At 37.2% G+C, this 18,633-nt stretch overlaps 1 protein-coding gene across 4 annotated transcripts in view; it reads left to right on the top strand.

Moving 5' to 3' along the window:
• Positions 1 to 18,633, top strand: part of CHD1L (chromodomain helicase DNA binding protein 1 like) — an 89,852-nt gene that overhangs the window by 12,687 nt on the left and 58,532 nt on the right. For all 4 annotated transcript variants that reach the window (XM_037826209.1, XM_037826208.1, XM_037826207.1 and 1 more), the window contains exons 3-6: positions 900 to 1,006; positions 1,705 to 1,819; positions 3,237 to 3,268; positions 6,592 to 6,673. In XM_037826209.1, coding sequence (XP_037682137.1) covers positions 900 to 1,006; positions 1,705 to 1,819; positions 3,237 to 3,268; positions 6,592 to 6,673 — 336 coding nt within the window. The remainder of the gene's footprint in view (positions 1 to 899; positions 1,007 to 1,704; positions 1,820 to 3,236; positions 3,269 to 6,591; positions 6,674 to 18,633) is intronic.

Raw genomic sequence — 18,633 nt, 5'->3', positions numbered from 1 at the left:
ACAGTTCAGCATAGAAATGACTATCCTTAGTCATTTCTAAGGTTCACCACAATCCTGGGGACAGTGATGGACACATAACATTTCCAAAGAAGAAAAATTTGCCAGGAAAAAATACATGGGTTTCTGTAGTGTAGGGTCAACCTCAGTTATTATGACTGTGAGGCTATTTCCAACTAAAATAAGTATTAAACTGTGGAGAACACACCAAAGAGAAACCCTTGGAGATTTGGAAGATCAGAGAATCCCAGGAGTACAAATTGCATCACTGTGGAATCATTGCCGCCTTCTTTTTTCTTTTCATGTTTCATCTGTAATATTTGCTAAGGACGTTAAGGGTGGACAATGTCCAAGAGCTCAGTTTTAAAATCTGTAGACTCAAATGGGACAAGAGTGACCATCCGTGCAAATGTGAACTGCCTGAGGATTTTCTGGAAGAATGAAACATCTATTCATCAGCTGGTGCTCACTCCTAGAGGGAAGTTAATGATGGGGCACCATCCAATGCAAAATAAATGAAATTGTGAACTTTACAAAACGCTAATATCAGTTAGATCAAGTAGTTTGTAATTAGTGATAAAATTAGGATAAGTCACTGTGGGAGCTCCTGGCCCCCGAGTGTCTTGAGAACTGCACACAGCATCTTGCTTGACCTAGGGCAGCTTGCTTGTTAACTATTGAAATAATTGAATACCGTAAATTTCTTTGGCAGTTACATTTTTGAGACTTACATGATTTTACTCTAGGAATGAGTTACTCTTATATTATGTGGATGAATATATTATTTCCATATAAACCATTTCTTATGTAAGAGTTTGTGTTCCATGCACAGTTGTGGCAACTTTGTGGTTGGTTCTCATACAGAAATGTGATCAAAACGGCCTTCTGTTTCTGTGTTCCAGACTATTGCTCTCTTCATTTACTTGGCAGGAAGGCTAAATGATGAAGGACCATTTCTGATACTTTGTCCCTTGTCTGTTTTGAACAACTGGAAAGAAGAGATTGAGAGGTACAGATTATATGTAGCTGGAATTTTAATCTTTATATTGAATAATGCCCGATTTTAGAAAAAAAGTAATGTTTTGATATTTTAAGATGTTTTGTTACTTTCTGATTTTTGTTTTCTAGATGATATGTAAAACATGTTAAAATCATTATATTGTGGCAAGCAGTGAGTCTGTTTCTTCCCCAAAATTCTGAACTGATACAATGTAGTTGAAACTGAGGAATAGGAGGAGGGTTCAATGAAATTATTGTTACCATTTGGCAATTTGAAGGTCAGCACTCATTTTTAGTAAATTTTGCTGAACTTAAGGAGAATCCATCTTTTTCAGAGTGACACAGAAAGTAATCAACGTATGTAAAAAATAGTTTTCTTTTTACAATTAGCACAGTACCCTTTTAGATGCTCATGTGATTCTTCCAACTGTTCTTACAGGGACTTGCCCTGAGGTTGAACTGTTATTCTAGATAACATTAATCATGTTATTCATGTTCCATCATTTAGAAGATATTATGAGCTTGATGTAGTTGATTTCTGGAGAGTGTTCTGAAGTTCTTGTTACCAGATTCCCAGGCCTCTTTCTGGTTGCAGAGCATCTTGAGGTCTTCACATCTGCTGTTGTTCCATGAGATCTTATTTTCCAGATGCACATTCTTTCCATGGCTCTAGCATTTGTGTTCATATACCTATTTTCTTGGATTCAGGTTCGCCCCAGGTCTTTCCTGTGTAACATATGTAGGTGACAAGCAGGAGAGAGCTCACCTACAGCAAGACCTAACACAGGAGTCGTGTTTTCATGTGCTGCTAACTACCTATGAGGTACCCCATTTGTTTCTTTACAACAGAGACTCCTAATCTGGAGTTTTAGAAATTATAGAACTCACTGAAATTGTATTTAATTTTTTAAAGTCTACACATTTTTCTGAAATGACAGTATACTTTCATTAGATTCTCAAAGAGGGGCTGTGACCAAAAGAAGTTAAGGGCTATTGTGCTCCAAATTAGTTAGATCTCTGTCCCTCTCTTTCCTGATTGATTGGGGGAAGGCTTCCTAAGGAGGTGGCACTTGAGCTGCATCTTAGTTGATGAGTAGTCAGGTAGGCAGGCAGGGGAAAGGGATTTCTAGGCTGAGGCATCATACCTGTTATTGGAGTATGGTAGTGGAGACCACCTAGCTCCTGTCTTTTTTTTTCTTTAAATTTTTAATTTTAAAATACTTTCAAATTTACAGGACAGTTGCAAAAATAATACAAAATAGTGAGAGCTCTAATGTAACCCCTCACCCAGATCCACCAACTTTAACATTTTGCCACATTTGCCTGCCCTTCCCTCCTTCCTTCCTTCCTAACTTCTTAACTTCTTCTTCCCTCCCTCCTCCTTCCCTCCCTCCCATCTTTCCCTCTCTCTCTCCCTCCCTCCCTCTCTCTTTTTTCTTTCCCTTTCTTTCTTTCTTTCTTTCTTTCATTTTCTAAATATTTGAGAGTAAGTTGTATATACCATGCTTCTTGAATACTTAATACTTCATGTACATTTCCTAAAAACAAGGATATTCACTTATGTAACCACCTTAAGGACAGTTATCAAGTTAAAGAAATTTAACATTGATACAAAGCTTATGATCTATATTCCAGTTTTTTCATATGTCCCAGTAATGTCCTTTCTTCTTCCATTATGAGATCCAGTCTGGGATCATACATTACATTTAAATGTCATTGTCTCTTTAGTTCTCTTTTTTTAATTGTGAAGGCATATATACAACATAAACTTTTCCATCTCAGTCAGTCTCAAGCATACGATTAACCACATTCATAATGTTGTGCAGCCACCAGCATCACTCATTATTAGAACTTTCCCATCACTCCAAACAGAGACTGTGTACCTCTTATGCAGTCACTTCGCATTGGCCCTTGCCCCATCCCTGGTAACCTCTGCTCCACTTTTTGTCTCTATGAATTAGTTCGAGTCTCATATTAAGTCCTTGTTCTTCAAGCTAAGGGTGTCTGGGTCACTGTAAGCAAGGCCTTCTACTTATTCATGTTTTCCCCCTGTTCATTTGTAAGATACTACTACTTAGAAGTTATGGTCAGAACCTTTTTAACTTAGTGAATGGATGAAACTTAGATAAATCCTGTAATTTAAGATAGTTAATGAAAAACAATAATATATTGATACAGCTTATTAATATCACAGTTATATCAATACCAGCCTTTATAATATGCCTTTCTTGATTTTTCAGATTTGCTTGAAAGATGCATCATTTCTAAAATCGTGAGTAGGTCGCACTACTTGAGAAACTGTCTTGAATGCCTCATGAAAGTCATGTGTTTCTTATACATTTTAGTACTTTGCCTCAGTCATGGATAGGCAGCTTGGTGGGAGTCCAGTATTCTAGCTTCCTACTCTTTAGCTGTTTTTCCTTGGGTTAGTTACTTAAAGTCCATAAACTTAATTTCTTCATCTGTAAAATGGAGAAAATTAAATTTCTTGCATTGGAAAGTTGTTGTGAGGATTAACTGAGCTAATGTATATGTGGTGAGTGGTTAATAGGTATTAGATTCTTTTCAACTTACACTAGACACTTTCCAGGACTGCTTTAGAGATTTTACTATGATATAGGAGGTGAATCATTTCAGCCTCTTCTGGAAATGCATAAGGCATAAAGTAGCAGTCAATACTATAGAATTAACTTTTTAGAAAGGAAGTTTTACATATACTTCTAATTATTTAGCTTCCAAGCTTCATGTCAGCTTATGAAGTGTGGGAAACTTTGATTTAGCTCTTGGTACCACCTGATAACAGGAATGACATATTGCATTATATGGTCATGTCAGGATAACAGTTATGTTGTAAATTAAACAGGAACTATAGTTTAGGTAAGTAAGAAAAGAAGATATGTTGACAGGGTTTCATTCTCTAGCATGGGTAGTTGTACATGGTTAGGTAGGGCTTCTGCATCTTAACATTCAGACATAATTGTTTTCAAAGTGCTTTATCAGTATTTAAAATGTTTTTTTCTCATCCAGATTCTTGTGTTCTATTATCACTTTATTTTGAATTAATAAACACTCAGTCATAGATTTCATGACTTCCATCCAGCATGTTGTTTCATTTAAGTGAGCATATTACCTTACATTACTTAAGAAGAGAATATGCTATTCCTCACTTTTCCTTTTATTATTAGCATTCAACTTAATATTTGTTGAAGATCTCTCATCTGGAAAAGCACTACTCTGGGAGCTGTTGGCAATGCCAGGAAAGTAAATAATAGAATTAACCTAAGAGGACAGAAACTCCAGTAGAGGGAAAAGAAGTATACAGATACGTACAATGCAAGTCAACATATGGGAAATCTCAAAAGATGAGAAAATTGCTCATACATGTTGGGTACTTTACATGAATTATTATATTTAAATCTTCATGAATACCCTATTAGGCAGGTTTTATTATCGATTTTGCAGTTGAGGAAATCAAAAGATTAGGTAATCTGAATAAGATTATAGTGCTAGGAGATAGCAAAGCAGGCCTTTGCTTTCAAACCCAGCACTGAATGCTATGGAGCCTCTTTTTAGGAGAGCTCCTGTGAGTATCTAGGTGCACTGTAATTTCACATTATTTAACACAAATATAATCTTTTTTATATCAGATAATCTGTTTTGGATGCATTCTAGGTGGATTTAAGAACTGCAGTCACAAAAGGACATTTATAAAGTGAACTTAATAGTATGAATCCCAAGAACATAGATGTATTCTTTAAATGTATTTGACAGGGTTATGTTGTGTATTACTGTATTTAATACTCTGAGAACAGCAGGGAAGTGTAATTAAATCTCTGCCCTAAGTGGTTTATTATGGAGAGTTAAGATTGTGCATGTTAACAATATGAAAAAAAGACTTGTAACATCTTTGAATCAAGAGAATTTGAAGTTACCTAATCCTCTCTATTCGGTGGTAGAATTCCCTCCATCTCATCCTCTCCAGTGAGTGTCCTTTAATGTAACCTTTGATGAATGGTAGACCTACTATCTTTCACAGAGCCAAAATTCACCTTCCTATGTAGCCTGTTTTATTAAACAAACATTTATGGAATGCTTGCTGTGTGTAAAAACCTAAATATCTAGTCCTTCCCAGGAGAATAGGACTTAATCTGTTCTGAATGCTAATCCTGGGCCAGGCACTGTACTATGGCCACTTTCACACTTTATCTCATAATCACTGTACTATAATCAGCTTCAGCTGTACCATAATCCCTTTTAATTCTTAAATGCATTCCCTGATCATTCTACCCAGCAGGAATGATCCCAACTCCTGCGCTCTCTTTGGACCCCTAGTTCTTCCTCCATCTGCACTTCTATCAGTAGGTGAACAGTAGGTACCTCTTTTTCTGTACCCATACTTTGGGATCTTCTCTTTAGCTTCACAGGAAGAGGGCTTCCTCCTTATTAAGCTAATCTCTGCTCAAGATCTTTCTCTAATTTTTGAGGGATTTTTATTTCCATATCCACTGTCTTTCCAGCAGTTTGTTTCACTTGTATATATGTTTAGTTTTTTAAGTATGAAAATAATGTAATGGGATTTCAGAATGTTTTACAAGTAGATTAAAAAGTTAAAAATCTTATAACTTTCATGTTATTATCTTTTATATGTTTTTCACATTTCTAAAAATAAGGATATACCATTTTTGTATCTTTTTATAGAGGCCTATTTTCATTGTAGCACAATCATCATATTATCATTTAGAATGCTAAAATAATATTTCATCACCTGTTATTGGACATTTAGGTTATTTTTAATTTTTTTATTGTTTTAATAATGCAACTTAGACCATATTCATGCATACTTCTTTTTCTGTATTTTGAATTTTTTCTTAGGAACAGCTTCCCAGTATTGTTAATCAAAGGGTGTAATGCTTTTATGACTGAAACCTTTTGAGAAATTGTTGTTATAACCTACCACTATATGAAAAGTGCTCTGGCTACAGCCACCAGTGACCTCCATATTAACAAATGCAATGGCTATGTCTTCCTGGATGGCTCTGCAACATTTGATCCTATCAACCACATCCCCTCGTTTAAAATTCTGCTCCTTTAACTCCTGTGATAACATTGTATTTTGATTTTTCTTCTGTATTTGAATGTCAGCTCTGTCTCATACTAGCTTTATGACTTTGACCAAATCACCTAACTTTTTTGAGCTTTATTCTCCTCATTGATAAAATTAGTACAATAAAATATACTCAAATTGTTTGGGGTATTAAATAGCATATATAATGCCCCAAACATATTGTCTGGAACATAGTAAGCAATCATAAATGTTTTCTTTTCCTTTCTGCCTCTTTACTCCTTCCTGTCTGCCTTCATTGAAAATATCTTTCCCATCTTGGAAAAAATATTCCCTTAATTTTATTACTTTATCCACCTATTGTCTTCTGTATACAATAGGCCCTCAGATAGGAAGGTAATTTGGAAACATTTGTAATGGCATGGGCTTTAATTAGTCTTTCCAACAATAGTCATTGTTTTGTGGTAAGACTTTAGGTTGTGAGATATCTGTGTGGGTTACACAAAACTGAAAGTTTGAATTTTCTCTCACAGCTTCCCTTGGAGTGTGCTCGTTGTGGATGAAGCTCACAGGTTGAAAAATCAAAGCTCCCTGCTGCATAAGACACTTTCAGAGGTAAACTCACTGGATGGTCTTAGTTTTTATATAACTCCTTTAAAAACAAAATTAGTTCAGGCCCATATAGGGTCAATGAAATGGATTGAAACACTATTTCAGTCAGATTTCTGCAGGACTAAATTAATGTTTCATGAGTGATAGAAGTATTACTTACATGGACCAACCTCTCCCCCTCTTGTCTTTTATGCAGGAGATAATGTTTACTAAAATCTGGTTATCAAATGCTACCCAATAAAATACATTGTAATTTTGGAAATGTTTTAACTCTTTTGATCTTCCAAGGGACAATTTCTTTAAAAAAATGATCTTATAATTCTGTCTGAAATAATGGATATATTTGACATATGGTACCCTCTCTCACAATTTACCCATATAAAATTTTTGAAGGCATGAAGAGACCAGTTTTATGCCATTGATTATTACTTTCAATCTCTCTTCTCTTTGTCATACGTTTGTCTCTATCTTTGATCTTATTTCCTTTTTTTTTTTGATCTTTTGCATCCCTGTGGGAAAGTAGATGAGAAATACCATTGTAGCCTTAATTTGCCCTCTTTTTTGAAGAGCTTGTGAATGTAAAGTGTCCTTCTGCTTGTTGACCTGTTAAAGCCTTGTTCATTCATGAAATCATATGTGCTGATTTCTTTAATGATCACTGAAGTTTAGTTCCTGTCCTGTAATAAAGTGATTAATAAATTTTGAGGTCATTTTGAGGAAAGTCTTAGATCTGAATTCTATATTTACTGACCTAAATATTGCAGTTTTTAGAGTTTTAATACAGATATAGTCACTGTCTCTTATTAGTCCAATCTCAAAGATTGCTATCTCCTGTGGGGTCCTTTCTGTTTGATGGTGTCATTTCTCTTCTTTGTTCTTCTTTTTCTTAATATCTTTTTCCCAAGAGGTTGTCATATCCTGGTGTCAAACCTTATAAGAGACTGCTTCATAAACTCTATGCCAGTTTACTAATTTACAATGGAAAAATAGCAGGTGTAGTGAAAGGAACTCTGGATTTGGAGCAAGAAAAATTTCTATTGCTGGCCCTAATTGCCATTTCTTTTTATTAAGGGAACAAAGACGTAGAGTGTTTAAGTGAAGAAATTGTTCTAAGTCATCTAATAATTCTTTTATAGGTGAGGTTTTATATTGAAAGCTTGGATTACAAAAAACTAATTGGTTGGAAAAAAAATACTCATTTATTGATTGAGATGAGAGGTGGGGAGGGAATACTCCTTTTTTTCCTTCCTAATATTGTTTTCAGATATTTGATCAGCACTTGTTTGTAAAAGGTGGAAGCAACCAAAATGTAAAACATATGGAAATGATTATACATCTTATGATACACCCATACAATGCATTTAGAAAGTAAGGCTACCATGAAAAGTTACGTGGAAGAATATTTAATAACTTGGAAAGATGTTTACAAAATATTTTCTATGAAAAAAGCTTATAGAATAGCATATAAATAAAATACATATATACATATATATATTTATACATACAGACACACACACATTCATCTACATAGACAGATATTGTCTCTGGATCTTCTTCACCCAGTTACAAGTTTAATAACAAAATATGTATTACTTTGAATAGAAGTGTTAATTCCTGTGATAGCATGTTGATTGTAGTTATCTTTGTGACCTCAGACTATTTTGTCTCATCAGCTCTTTAGTGAACGCATATTATAAAAATGTGATTTGGATATTAGCAACATTTATTTTTGAACCAGTTCCCATATTTAAAATATCACGAAGACACTGCCCAAAAAGCAACCAAAAAAGGGGATTTAAAAAAAAAAAAAAGGAATTATTTTCAAATCCATTTTAATGAATTAAGTTATTTATTACCTTTTCTCATTACAAAAGCAGTGTCTTCACACTTCAGGGGTGACTGTGGTTTGTTATGGTATTATAAGTATCAATGACTCATTGAAGGTGAACATGTTTGTAAATGGTTGTTTAAAGGCATGTTACCCACGGAGTAGTACCACAAACCTAAATAAGTATTAACATGATATACGTATAAGGTATGACACTGGTGCAGAGGGTTAACAACAGAGTGATATAGAAAAACTACCCATTACATAAAAGACTATATTTAATAGGAATATCTTACCAAAACTACACTAATACTAGGGATGAATAATTAGCAGCTGATAAGAGCTCTGGGATGTATTATGTTATGGTAATAGTGTAAAGTTGAGAGTGATGATTGTACAACTAAGTGAAGATAATGTAAGAAACTGTTTATCTTGGAATAGAATATATATTAAGTGAAATTAGGAAACCACTGCTTAATAAATGAAGCCCTCGACATGAGGCTTGCTCTTGTGAAACCTAGGGTTGTAAATGGGAGGCTGAGCCCTCCTATAAGTATGCCTAAGAGACACCTCCAGGGAACCTCTTTTGTTTCTCAGATGTGGACTTTCTCTCTCTTAAGCCCAACTCAGCAAATTTATCCCCCCGCCCCTCCCATGAGGGACATGACTCCCAGGGGAATGAATCTCCCTGGTGATGTGGGACATGACTCCCAGGAATGAGCCTGGCCTTGGCAGCAAGGGATTAAAAATGTCTCATCAAAAGGGGGACAAAGATCAAGTCATAGTCGCTGAAAGATCCCAAATAGTGTTGAGAAGCTATCCCAGAGATATTTCTTATGCAAGCTCCAGCTAGACATCCCAGATGGCGACGGTATGACATGCCCTTACCAAAAGTAGTGTCCCCAAATATCTAGGTCCCTACCTGAGAGTCTATAAAAGATGCACTCATTAAGTTTTATCTCTCAGAAACTTAAATCCACCAGAGTGTTCCTAGGACAGAAGAGTCTTAAAACCCAGAAGCAACAGTGTCTTTAGGAACAAGAATCAGATGCAGCCTCCATCCCAATACTGTCGACACCAGTTTTGAATATGGACAAGTTAGGGTGCTCACTGCCTGGACAGCCCTGAAGATGGAGAGAGATTAAGTGAGAGGAAGGGGTAGCAACAAACAAGATAAGATTTAATGAGTACTGGAGAGGCGGGGCAAGATGGCAGACTGGTGAGCTGTAAGTTTTAGTTACTCCTCCAGGAAAGTAGGTAAAAAGCCAGGAACTGCGTGGACTGGACACCACAGAGCAATCTGACTTTGGGCATACTTCATACAACACTCATGAAAATGTCGAACTGCTGAGATCAGCGAAATCTGTAAGTTTTTGCGGCCAGGGGACCTGCGCCCCTCCCTGCCAGGCTCAGTCCCGTGGGAGGAGGGGCTGCCAGCTCCGGGAAGGAGAAGGGAGAACTGCAGTGGTAGCCCTTCTCGGAAACTCATTCTACTGATCCATACTCCAACCATAGATAGACTGAGACCAGACACCAGAGAATCTGAGAGCTGCCAGCCCAGCAGAGAGGAGACAGGCATAGAAAAAAAAAAATAACACGAAAAACTCCAAAATAAAAGCAGAGGATTTCTGGAGTTCTGGTGAACACAGAAAGGGGAAGGGCGGAGCTCAGGCCTTAAGGCACATATGCAAATCCCGAAGAAAAGCTGATCTCTCTGCCCTGTGGACCTTTCCTTAATGGCCCTGGTTGCTTTGTCTATTAGCATTTCAATAACCCATTAGATCTCTGAGGAGGGCCTTTTTTTTTTTTTTTTTTTTTTAATCCTTTTTTCTTTTTCTAAAACAATTACTCTAAGAAGCCCAATACAGAAAGCTTCAAAGAATTGCAATTTGGGCACGTCAAGTCAAGAGCAGAATTAAGAGAGCTCTGAGACAAAAGGCAATAATCCAGTGGCTGAGAAAATTCACTAAACACCACAACTTCCCAAGAAAAGGGGGGTGTCCACTCACAGCCACCATCCTGGTGGACAGGAAACACTCCTGCCCATCGCCAGCCCCATAGCCCAGAGCTGCCCCAGACAACCCAGTGTGACGGAAGTGCTTCAAATAACAGGCACACAACACAAAACTGGGCGTGGACATTAGCCTTCCCTGCAACCTCAGCTGATTGTCCCAGAGCTGGGAAGGTGGAGCAGTGTGAATTAACAAAGCCCCATTCAGCCATCATTTGAGCAGACTGGGAGCCTCCCTACACAGCCCAGCAGCCCAGAACTGCCCTGGGGGGACGGCACTCACCTGTGACATAGCACAGTCATCCCTCAACAGAGGACCCGGGGTGCACAGCCTGGAAGAGGGGCCCACTTGCAAGTCTCAGGAGCCATACGCCAATACCAAAGACTTGTGTGTCAGTGGCAGAGACAAACTGTGGCAGGACTGAACTGAAGGATTAGACTATTGCAGCAGCTTTAAAACTCTAGGATCATTAGGGAGATTTGATTGTTAGAGCCACCCCCCCCTCCCCGACTGCCCAGAAACACTCCCCACATACAGGGCAGGCAACACCAACTACACACGCAAGCTTGGTACACCAATTGGACCCCACAAGACTCACTCCCCCACTCACCAAAAAGGCTAAGCAGGGGAGAACTGGCTTGTGGAGAACAGGTGGCTCGTGGACGCCACCTGCTGGTTAGTTAGAGAAAGTGTACTCCACGAAGCTGTAGATCTGATAAATTAGAGATAAGGACTTCAATAGGTCTACAAACCCTAAAAGAACCCTATCAAGTTCAGCAAATGCCACGAGGCTAAAAACAACAGAAAATTATAAAGCATATGAAAAAACCAGACGATATGGATAACCCAAGCCCAAGCACCCAAATCAGAAGACCAGAAGAGAGACAGCACCTAGAGCAGCTACTCAAAGAACTAAAGATGATCAATGAGACCATAGTACGGGATATGAAGGAAATCAAGAAGACTCTAGAAGAGCATAAAGAAGACATTGCAAGACTAAATAAAAAAATGGATGATCTTATGGAAATTAAAGAAACTTTTGACCAAATTAAAAAGATTCTGGACACTCATAGTACAAGACTAGAGGAAGTTGAACAACGAATCAGTGACCTGGAAGATGACAGAATGGAAAATGAAAGCATGAAAGAAAGAATGGGGAAAAAAATTGAAAAAATCGAAATGGACCTCAGGAATATGATAGATAATATGAAACGTCCAAATATAAGACTCATTGGTGTCCCAGAAGGGGAAGAAAAGGGTAAAGGTCTAGGAAGAGTATTCAAAGAAATTGTTGGGGAAAACTTCCCAAATCTTCAAAACAACATAAATACACAAATCATAAATGCTCAGCGAACTCCAAATAGAATAAATCCAAATAAACCCACTCCGAGACATATACTGATCACACTGTCAAACACAGAAGAGAAGGAGCAAGTTCTGAAAGCAGCAAGAGAAAAGCAATTCACCACATACAAAGGAAACAGCATAAGACTAAGTAGTGACTACTCAGCAGCCACCATGGAGGTGAGAAGGCAGTGGCACGATATATTTAAAATTCTGAGTGAGAAACATTTCCAGCCAAGAATACTTTATCCAGCAAAGCTCTCCTTCAAATTTGAGGGAGAGCTTAAATTTTTCACAGACAAACAAATGCTGAGAGAATTTGCTAACAAGAGACCTGCCCTACTGGAGATACTAAAGGGAGCCCTACAGACAGAGAAACAAAGACAGGACAGAGAGACTTGGAGAAAGGTTCAGTACTAAAGAGATTTGGTATGAGTACAATAAAGGATATTAATAGAGAGAGTGAAAAATATGGCAAACATAAACCAAAGGATAAGATGGCCGATTCAAGAAATGCCTTCACGGTTTTAACGTTGAATGTAAATGGATTAAACTCCCCAATTAAAAGATATAGATTCGCAGAATGGATCAAAAAAAATGAACCATCAATATGTTGCATACAAGAGACTCATCTTAGACACAGGGACACAAAGAAACTGAAAGTGAAAGGATGGAAAAAAATATTTCATGCAAGCTACAGCCAAAAGAAGGCAGGTGTAGCAATATTAATCTCAGATAAAATAGACTTCAAATGCAGGGATGTTTTGAGTGACAAAGAAGGCCACTACATACTAATAAAAGGGGCAATTCAGCAAGAAGAAATAACAATCATAAATGTCTATGCACCCAATCAAGGTGCCACAAAATACATGAGAGAAACACTGGAAAAACTAAAGGAAGCAATTGATGTTTCCACAATAATTGTGGGAGACTTCAACACATCACTCTCTCCTATAGATAGATCAACCAGACAGAAGACCAATAAGGAAATTGAAAACCTAAACAATCTGATAAATGAATTAGATTTAACAGACATATACAGGACATTACATCCCAAATCACCAGGATACACATACTTTTCTAGTGCTCATGGAACTTTCTCCAGAATAGATCATATGCTGGGACATAAAACAAGCCTCAATAAATTTCAAAAGATTGAAATTATTCAAAGCACATTCTCTGACCACAATGGAATACAATTAGAAGTCAATAACCATCAGAGACTTAGAAAATTCACAAATACCTGGAGGTTAAACAACACAATCCTAAACAATCAGTGGGTTAAAGAAGAAATAGCAAGAGAAATTGCTAAATATAGAGAGATGAATGAAAATGAGAACACAACATACCAAAACCTATGGGATGCAGCAAAAGCAGTGCTAAGGGGGAAATTTATAGCACTAAACGCATATATTAAAAAGGAAGAAAGAGCCAAAATCAAAGAACTAATGGATCAACTGAAGAAGCTAGAAAATGAACAGCAAACCAATCCTAAACCAAGTACAAGAAAAGAAATAACAAGGATTAAAGCAGAAATAAATGACATAGAGAACAAAAAAAACAATAGAGAGGATAAATATCACCAAAAGTTGGTTCTTTGAGAAGATCAACAAGATTGACAAGCCCCTAGCTAGACTGACAAAATCAAAAAGAGAGAAGACCCATATAAACAAAATAATGAGTGAAAAAGGTGACATAACTGCAGATCCTGAAGAAATTAAAAAAATTATAAGAGGATATTATGAACAACTGTATGGCAACAAACTGGATAATGTAGAAGAAATGGACAATTTCCTGGAAACATATGAACAACCTAGACTGACCAGAGAAGAAATAGAAGACCTCAACCAACCCATCACAAGCAAAGAGATCCAATCAGTCATCAAAAATCTTCCCACAAATAAATGCCCAGGGCCAGATGGCTTCACAGGGGAATTCTACCAAACTTTCCAGAAAGAACTGACACCAATCTTACTCAAACTCTTTCAAAACATTGAAAAAAATGGAACACTACCTAACTCATTTTATGAAGCTAACATCAATCTAATACCAAAACCAGGCAAAGATGCTACAAAAAAGGAAAACTACCGGCCAATCTCCCTAATGAAAATAGATGCAAAAATCCTCAACAAAATACTTGCAAATCGAATCCAAAGACACATTAAAAAAATCATACACCATGACCAAGTGGGGTTCATTCCAGGCATGCAAGGATGGTTCAACATAAGAAAAACAATCAATGTATTACAACACATTAAAAACTCGAAAGGGAAAAATCAATTGATCATCTCAATAGATGCTGAAAAAGCATTTGACAAAATCCAACATCCCTTTTTGATAAAAACACTTCAAAAGGTAGGAATTGAAGGAAACTTCCTCAACATGATAAAGAGCATATATGAAAAACCCGCAGCCAGCATAGTACTCAGTGGTGAGAGACTGAAAGCCTTCCCTCTAAGCTCAGGAACAAGACAAGGATGCCCGCTGTCACCACTGTTATTCAACATTGTGCTGGAAGTGCTAGCCAGGGCAATCCGGCAAGACAAAGAAATAAAAGGCATCCAAATTGGAAAAGAAGAAGTAAAACTGTCATTGTTTGCAGATGATATGATCTTATATCTAGAAAACCCTGAGAAATCAACGATACACCTACTAGAGCTAATAAACAAATTTAGCAAAGTAGTGGGATACAAGATTAATGCACATAAGTCCGTAATGTTTCTATATGCTAGAAATGAACAAACTGAAGAGACACTCAAGAAAAAGATACCATTTTCAATAGCAACTAAAAAAATCAAGTACCTAGGAATAAACTTAACCAAAGATGTAAAAGACCTATACAAAGAAAACTACATAACTCTACTAAAAGAAATAGAAGGGGACCTTAAAAGATGGAAAAATATTCCATGTTCATGGATAGGAAGGCTAAATGTCATTAAGATGTCAATTCTACCCAAACTCATCTACAGATTCAATGCAATCCCAATCAAAATTCCAACAACCTACTTTGCAGACTTGGAAAAGCTAGTTATCAAATTTATTTGGAAAGGGAAGATGCCTCGAATTGCCAAAGACACTCTATAAAAGAAAAACAAAGTGGGAGGACTTACACTCCCTGACTTTGAAGCTTATTATAAAGCCACAGTTGCCAAAACAGCATGGTACTGGCACAAAGATAGACATATAGATCAATGGAATCGAATTGAGAATTCAGAGATAGACCCTCAGATCTATGGCCGACTGATCTTTGATAAGGCCCCTAAAGTCACTGAACTGAGCCATAATGGTCTTTTCAACAAATGGGGCTGGGAGAGTTGGATATCCATATCCAAAAGAATGAAAGAGGACCCCTATCTCACCCCCTACACAAAAATTAACTCAAAATGGACCAAAGATCTCAATATAAAAGAAAGTACCATAAAACTCCTAGAAGATAATGTAGGAAAACATCTTCAAGACCTAGTATTAGGCGGCCACTTCCTAGACTTTACACCCAAAGCACAAGCAACAAAAGAGAAAATAGATAAATGGGAACTCCTCAAGGTTAGGAGTTTCTGCACCTCAAAGGAATTTCTCAAAAAGGTAAAGAGGCAGCCAACTCAATGGGAAAAAATTTTTGGTAACCATGTATCTGACAGAAGACTGATATCTTGCATATACAAAGAAATCCTACAACTCAATGACAATAGTACAGACAGCCCAATTATAAAATGGGCAAAAGATATGAAAAGACAGTTCTCTGAAGAGGAAATACAAATGGCCAAGAAACACATGAAAAAATGTTCAGCTTCGCTAGCTATTAGAGAGATGCAAATGAAGACCACAATGAGATACCATCTAACACCAGTTAGAATGGCTGCCATTAAACAAACAGGAAACTACAAATGCTGGAGGGGATGTGGAGAAATTGGAACTCTTATTCATTGTTGGTGGGACTGTATAATGGTTCAGCCACTCTGGAAGTCAGTCTGGCAGTTCCTTAGAAAACTAGATATAGAGTTACCATTCGATCCAGCGATTGCACTTCTCGGTATATACCCAGAAGATCGGAAAGCAGTGACACGAACAGATATCTGCACGCCAATGTTCATAGCAGCATTATTCATAATTGCCAAGAGATGGAAACAACCCAAATGTCCTTCAACAGATGAGTGGATAAATAAAATGTGGTATATACACACGATGGAATACTATGCGGCAGTAAGAAGGAACGATCTGGTGAAACATATGACAACATGGATGAACCTTGAAGACATAATGCTGAGCGAAATAAGCCAGGCACAAAAAGAGAAATATTATATGCTACCACTAATGTGAACTTTAAAAAATGTAAAACAAATGGTTTATAATGTAGAATGTAGGGGAACTAGCAGTAGAGAGCAATTAAGGAAGGGGGAACAATAATCCAAGAATAACAGATAAGCTATTTAACGTTCTGGGGATGCCCAGAAATGACTATGGTCTGTTAATTTCTGATGGATATAGTAGGAACAAGTTCACAGAAATGTTGCTATATTATGTAACTTTCTTGGGGTAAAGTAGGAACATGTTGGAAGTTAAGCAGTTATCTTAGGTTAGTTGTCTTTTTCTTACTCCCTTGTTATGGTCTCTTTGAAATGTTCTTTTACTGTATGTTTGTTTTCTTTTTAACTTTTTTTTCATACAGTTGATTTAAAAAAGAAGGGAAAGTTAAAAAAAAAAAAAAAGAAAATGAAAAACAAGGAAAAAAAAAAAAGATGTAGTGCCCCCTTGAGGAGCCTGTGGAGAATGCAGGGTATTCACCTACCCCACCTCCATGGTTGCTAACATGACCACAGACATAGGGGACTGGTGGTTTGATGGGTTGAGCCCTCTACCATAAGTTTTACCCTTGGGAAGATGGTTGCTGCAAAGGAGAGGCTAGGCCTCCCTATATTTGTGCCTAAGAGTCTCCTCCTGAATGCCTCTTTGTTGCTCAGATGTGGCCCTCTCTCTCTGACTAAGCCAACTTGAAAGGTGAAATCACTGCCCTCCCCCCTACGTGGGATCAGACACCCAGGGGAGTGAATCTCCCTGGCAACGTGGAATATGACTCCCGGGGAGGAATGTAGACCCGGCATCGTGGGACGGAGAACATCTTCTTGACCAGAAGGGGGATGTGAAAGGAAATGAAATAAGCTTCAGTGGCAGAGAGATTCCAAAACGAGCCGAGAGGTCACTGTGGTGGGCACTCTTACGCACACTTTAGACAACCCTTTTTAGGTTCTAAAGAATTTGGGTAGCTGGTGGTGGATACCTGAAACTATCAAACTACAACCCAGAACCCATGAATCTTGAAGACAGTTGTATAAAAATGTAGCTTATGAGGGGTGACAATGGGATTGGGAAAGCCATAAGGACCAAACTTCACTTTGTCTAGTTTATGGATGGATGTGTAGAAAAGTAGGGGAAGGAAACAAACAGACAAAGGTACCCAGTGTTCTTTTTTACTTCAATTGCTCTTTTTCACTCTAATTACTATTCTTGTTATTTTTGTGTGTGTGCTAATGAAGGTGTCAGGGATTGATTTAGGTGATGAATGTACAACTATGTAATGGTACTGTAAACAATCGAAAGTACAATTTGTTTTGTATGACTGCGTGGTATGTGAATATATCTCAATAAAATGATGATTAAAAAAAAGATTTAATGAGTACTAAAACTTTATATAAATACATATATTTTTTGGATGCTGGGGTATTGGAGTGGCTGGAGGGAGGTAGATGACATGTGGAGCAATATGGCATCCTTTGAAGTTTGCTCTGTGGCTACTCATTGAATTGTGCTTTGAGAGTCTTCACCTTTCTGTGTATACCCTGTATTGCATAACAGGAGGAGAACTGAAGCTGTGGAATTGTAGCCTATGGCAATTTTTGAAATAACCCATATAACTGCTTGTTGAGCTGTGCATTGGGGTTGGCACCTTCCTGTGTGTATGTTGTATTTTACAGTAATGGAGGTGGCTGAGGTTGTGGAGTGATGACCCGTGGTGTTCTTTGGGGTTTGCTTTCTGCTTCTTGTATTGTGCTTTGAAAGTTATCACTGTTATGTATATATGTTGTAGTACACAATAAGAAAAAATAATTCAGTAAAAAAAAAAATGGCAGTGTCTTCTTTTTCGTCTTTTTTTTTTTTCTATTTTAGAGAAGTTGTGGGTTTACAGAATATTCATGCATAAAATATAGGATTCCCATATAGTACCCCACCACCAACATCTTGCATTGGTGTGGAACATTAACTATAATTGATGATAGCCCATTGCACTATTAACTAAAGTCCACAGTTTAACTTAGGATCCACTGTTTGTGTAGTGTAGTTCCATGGTTTTTTTTTTTTTTTTTTTTTTTTTAATTTGTATTCTGTTACCATATATACAATCTAACATTTCCTTTTTTAATCACATTCAGACATACATTTCACTGCTGTTAAATGTATTCACAATGTTGTGTTATCCTCACACCATCTATTACCAAAACATTTCCATCATTCCAAATATGAACTCTGTACATTTTAAGCCTTAATTTCCCATTTCCTATCCCCACCCCATCCCCTGGTAATTTATTTTCTAGTTCTGACTCTGTGAGTTTGCTGTTTCAAATCAGTGAGATCATACAATATTTGTCCTTTTGTGTCTGGTTTGTTTCACTGAACATGATGTCTTTAAGGTTCGTCCATGTTGTTGTATGTATCAGGACTTAATTCCTTTTTATGGCTGAATAATATTCCATTGTATGTATATACCATGTTTGATTTATCCATTC

Source organism: Choloepus didactylus, chromosome 2 (assembly GCF_015220235.1).
Source record: "Choloepus didactylus isolate mChoDid1 chromosome 2, mChoDid1.pri, whole genome shotgun sequence".
In the NCBI taxonomy this organism is placed as follows: Eukaryota; Metazoa; Chordata; class Mammalia; order Pilosa; family Megalonychidae; genus Choloepus; species Choloepus didactylus.
Note: the sequence above shows the minus strand (reverse complement) of the source record. Positions and strands in the feature narration are given on the sequence as shown.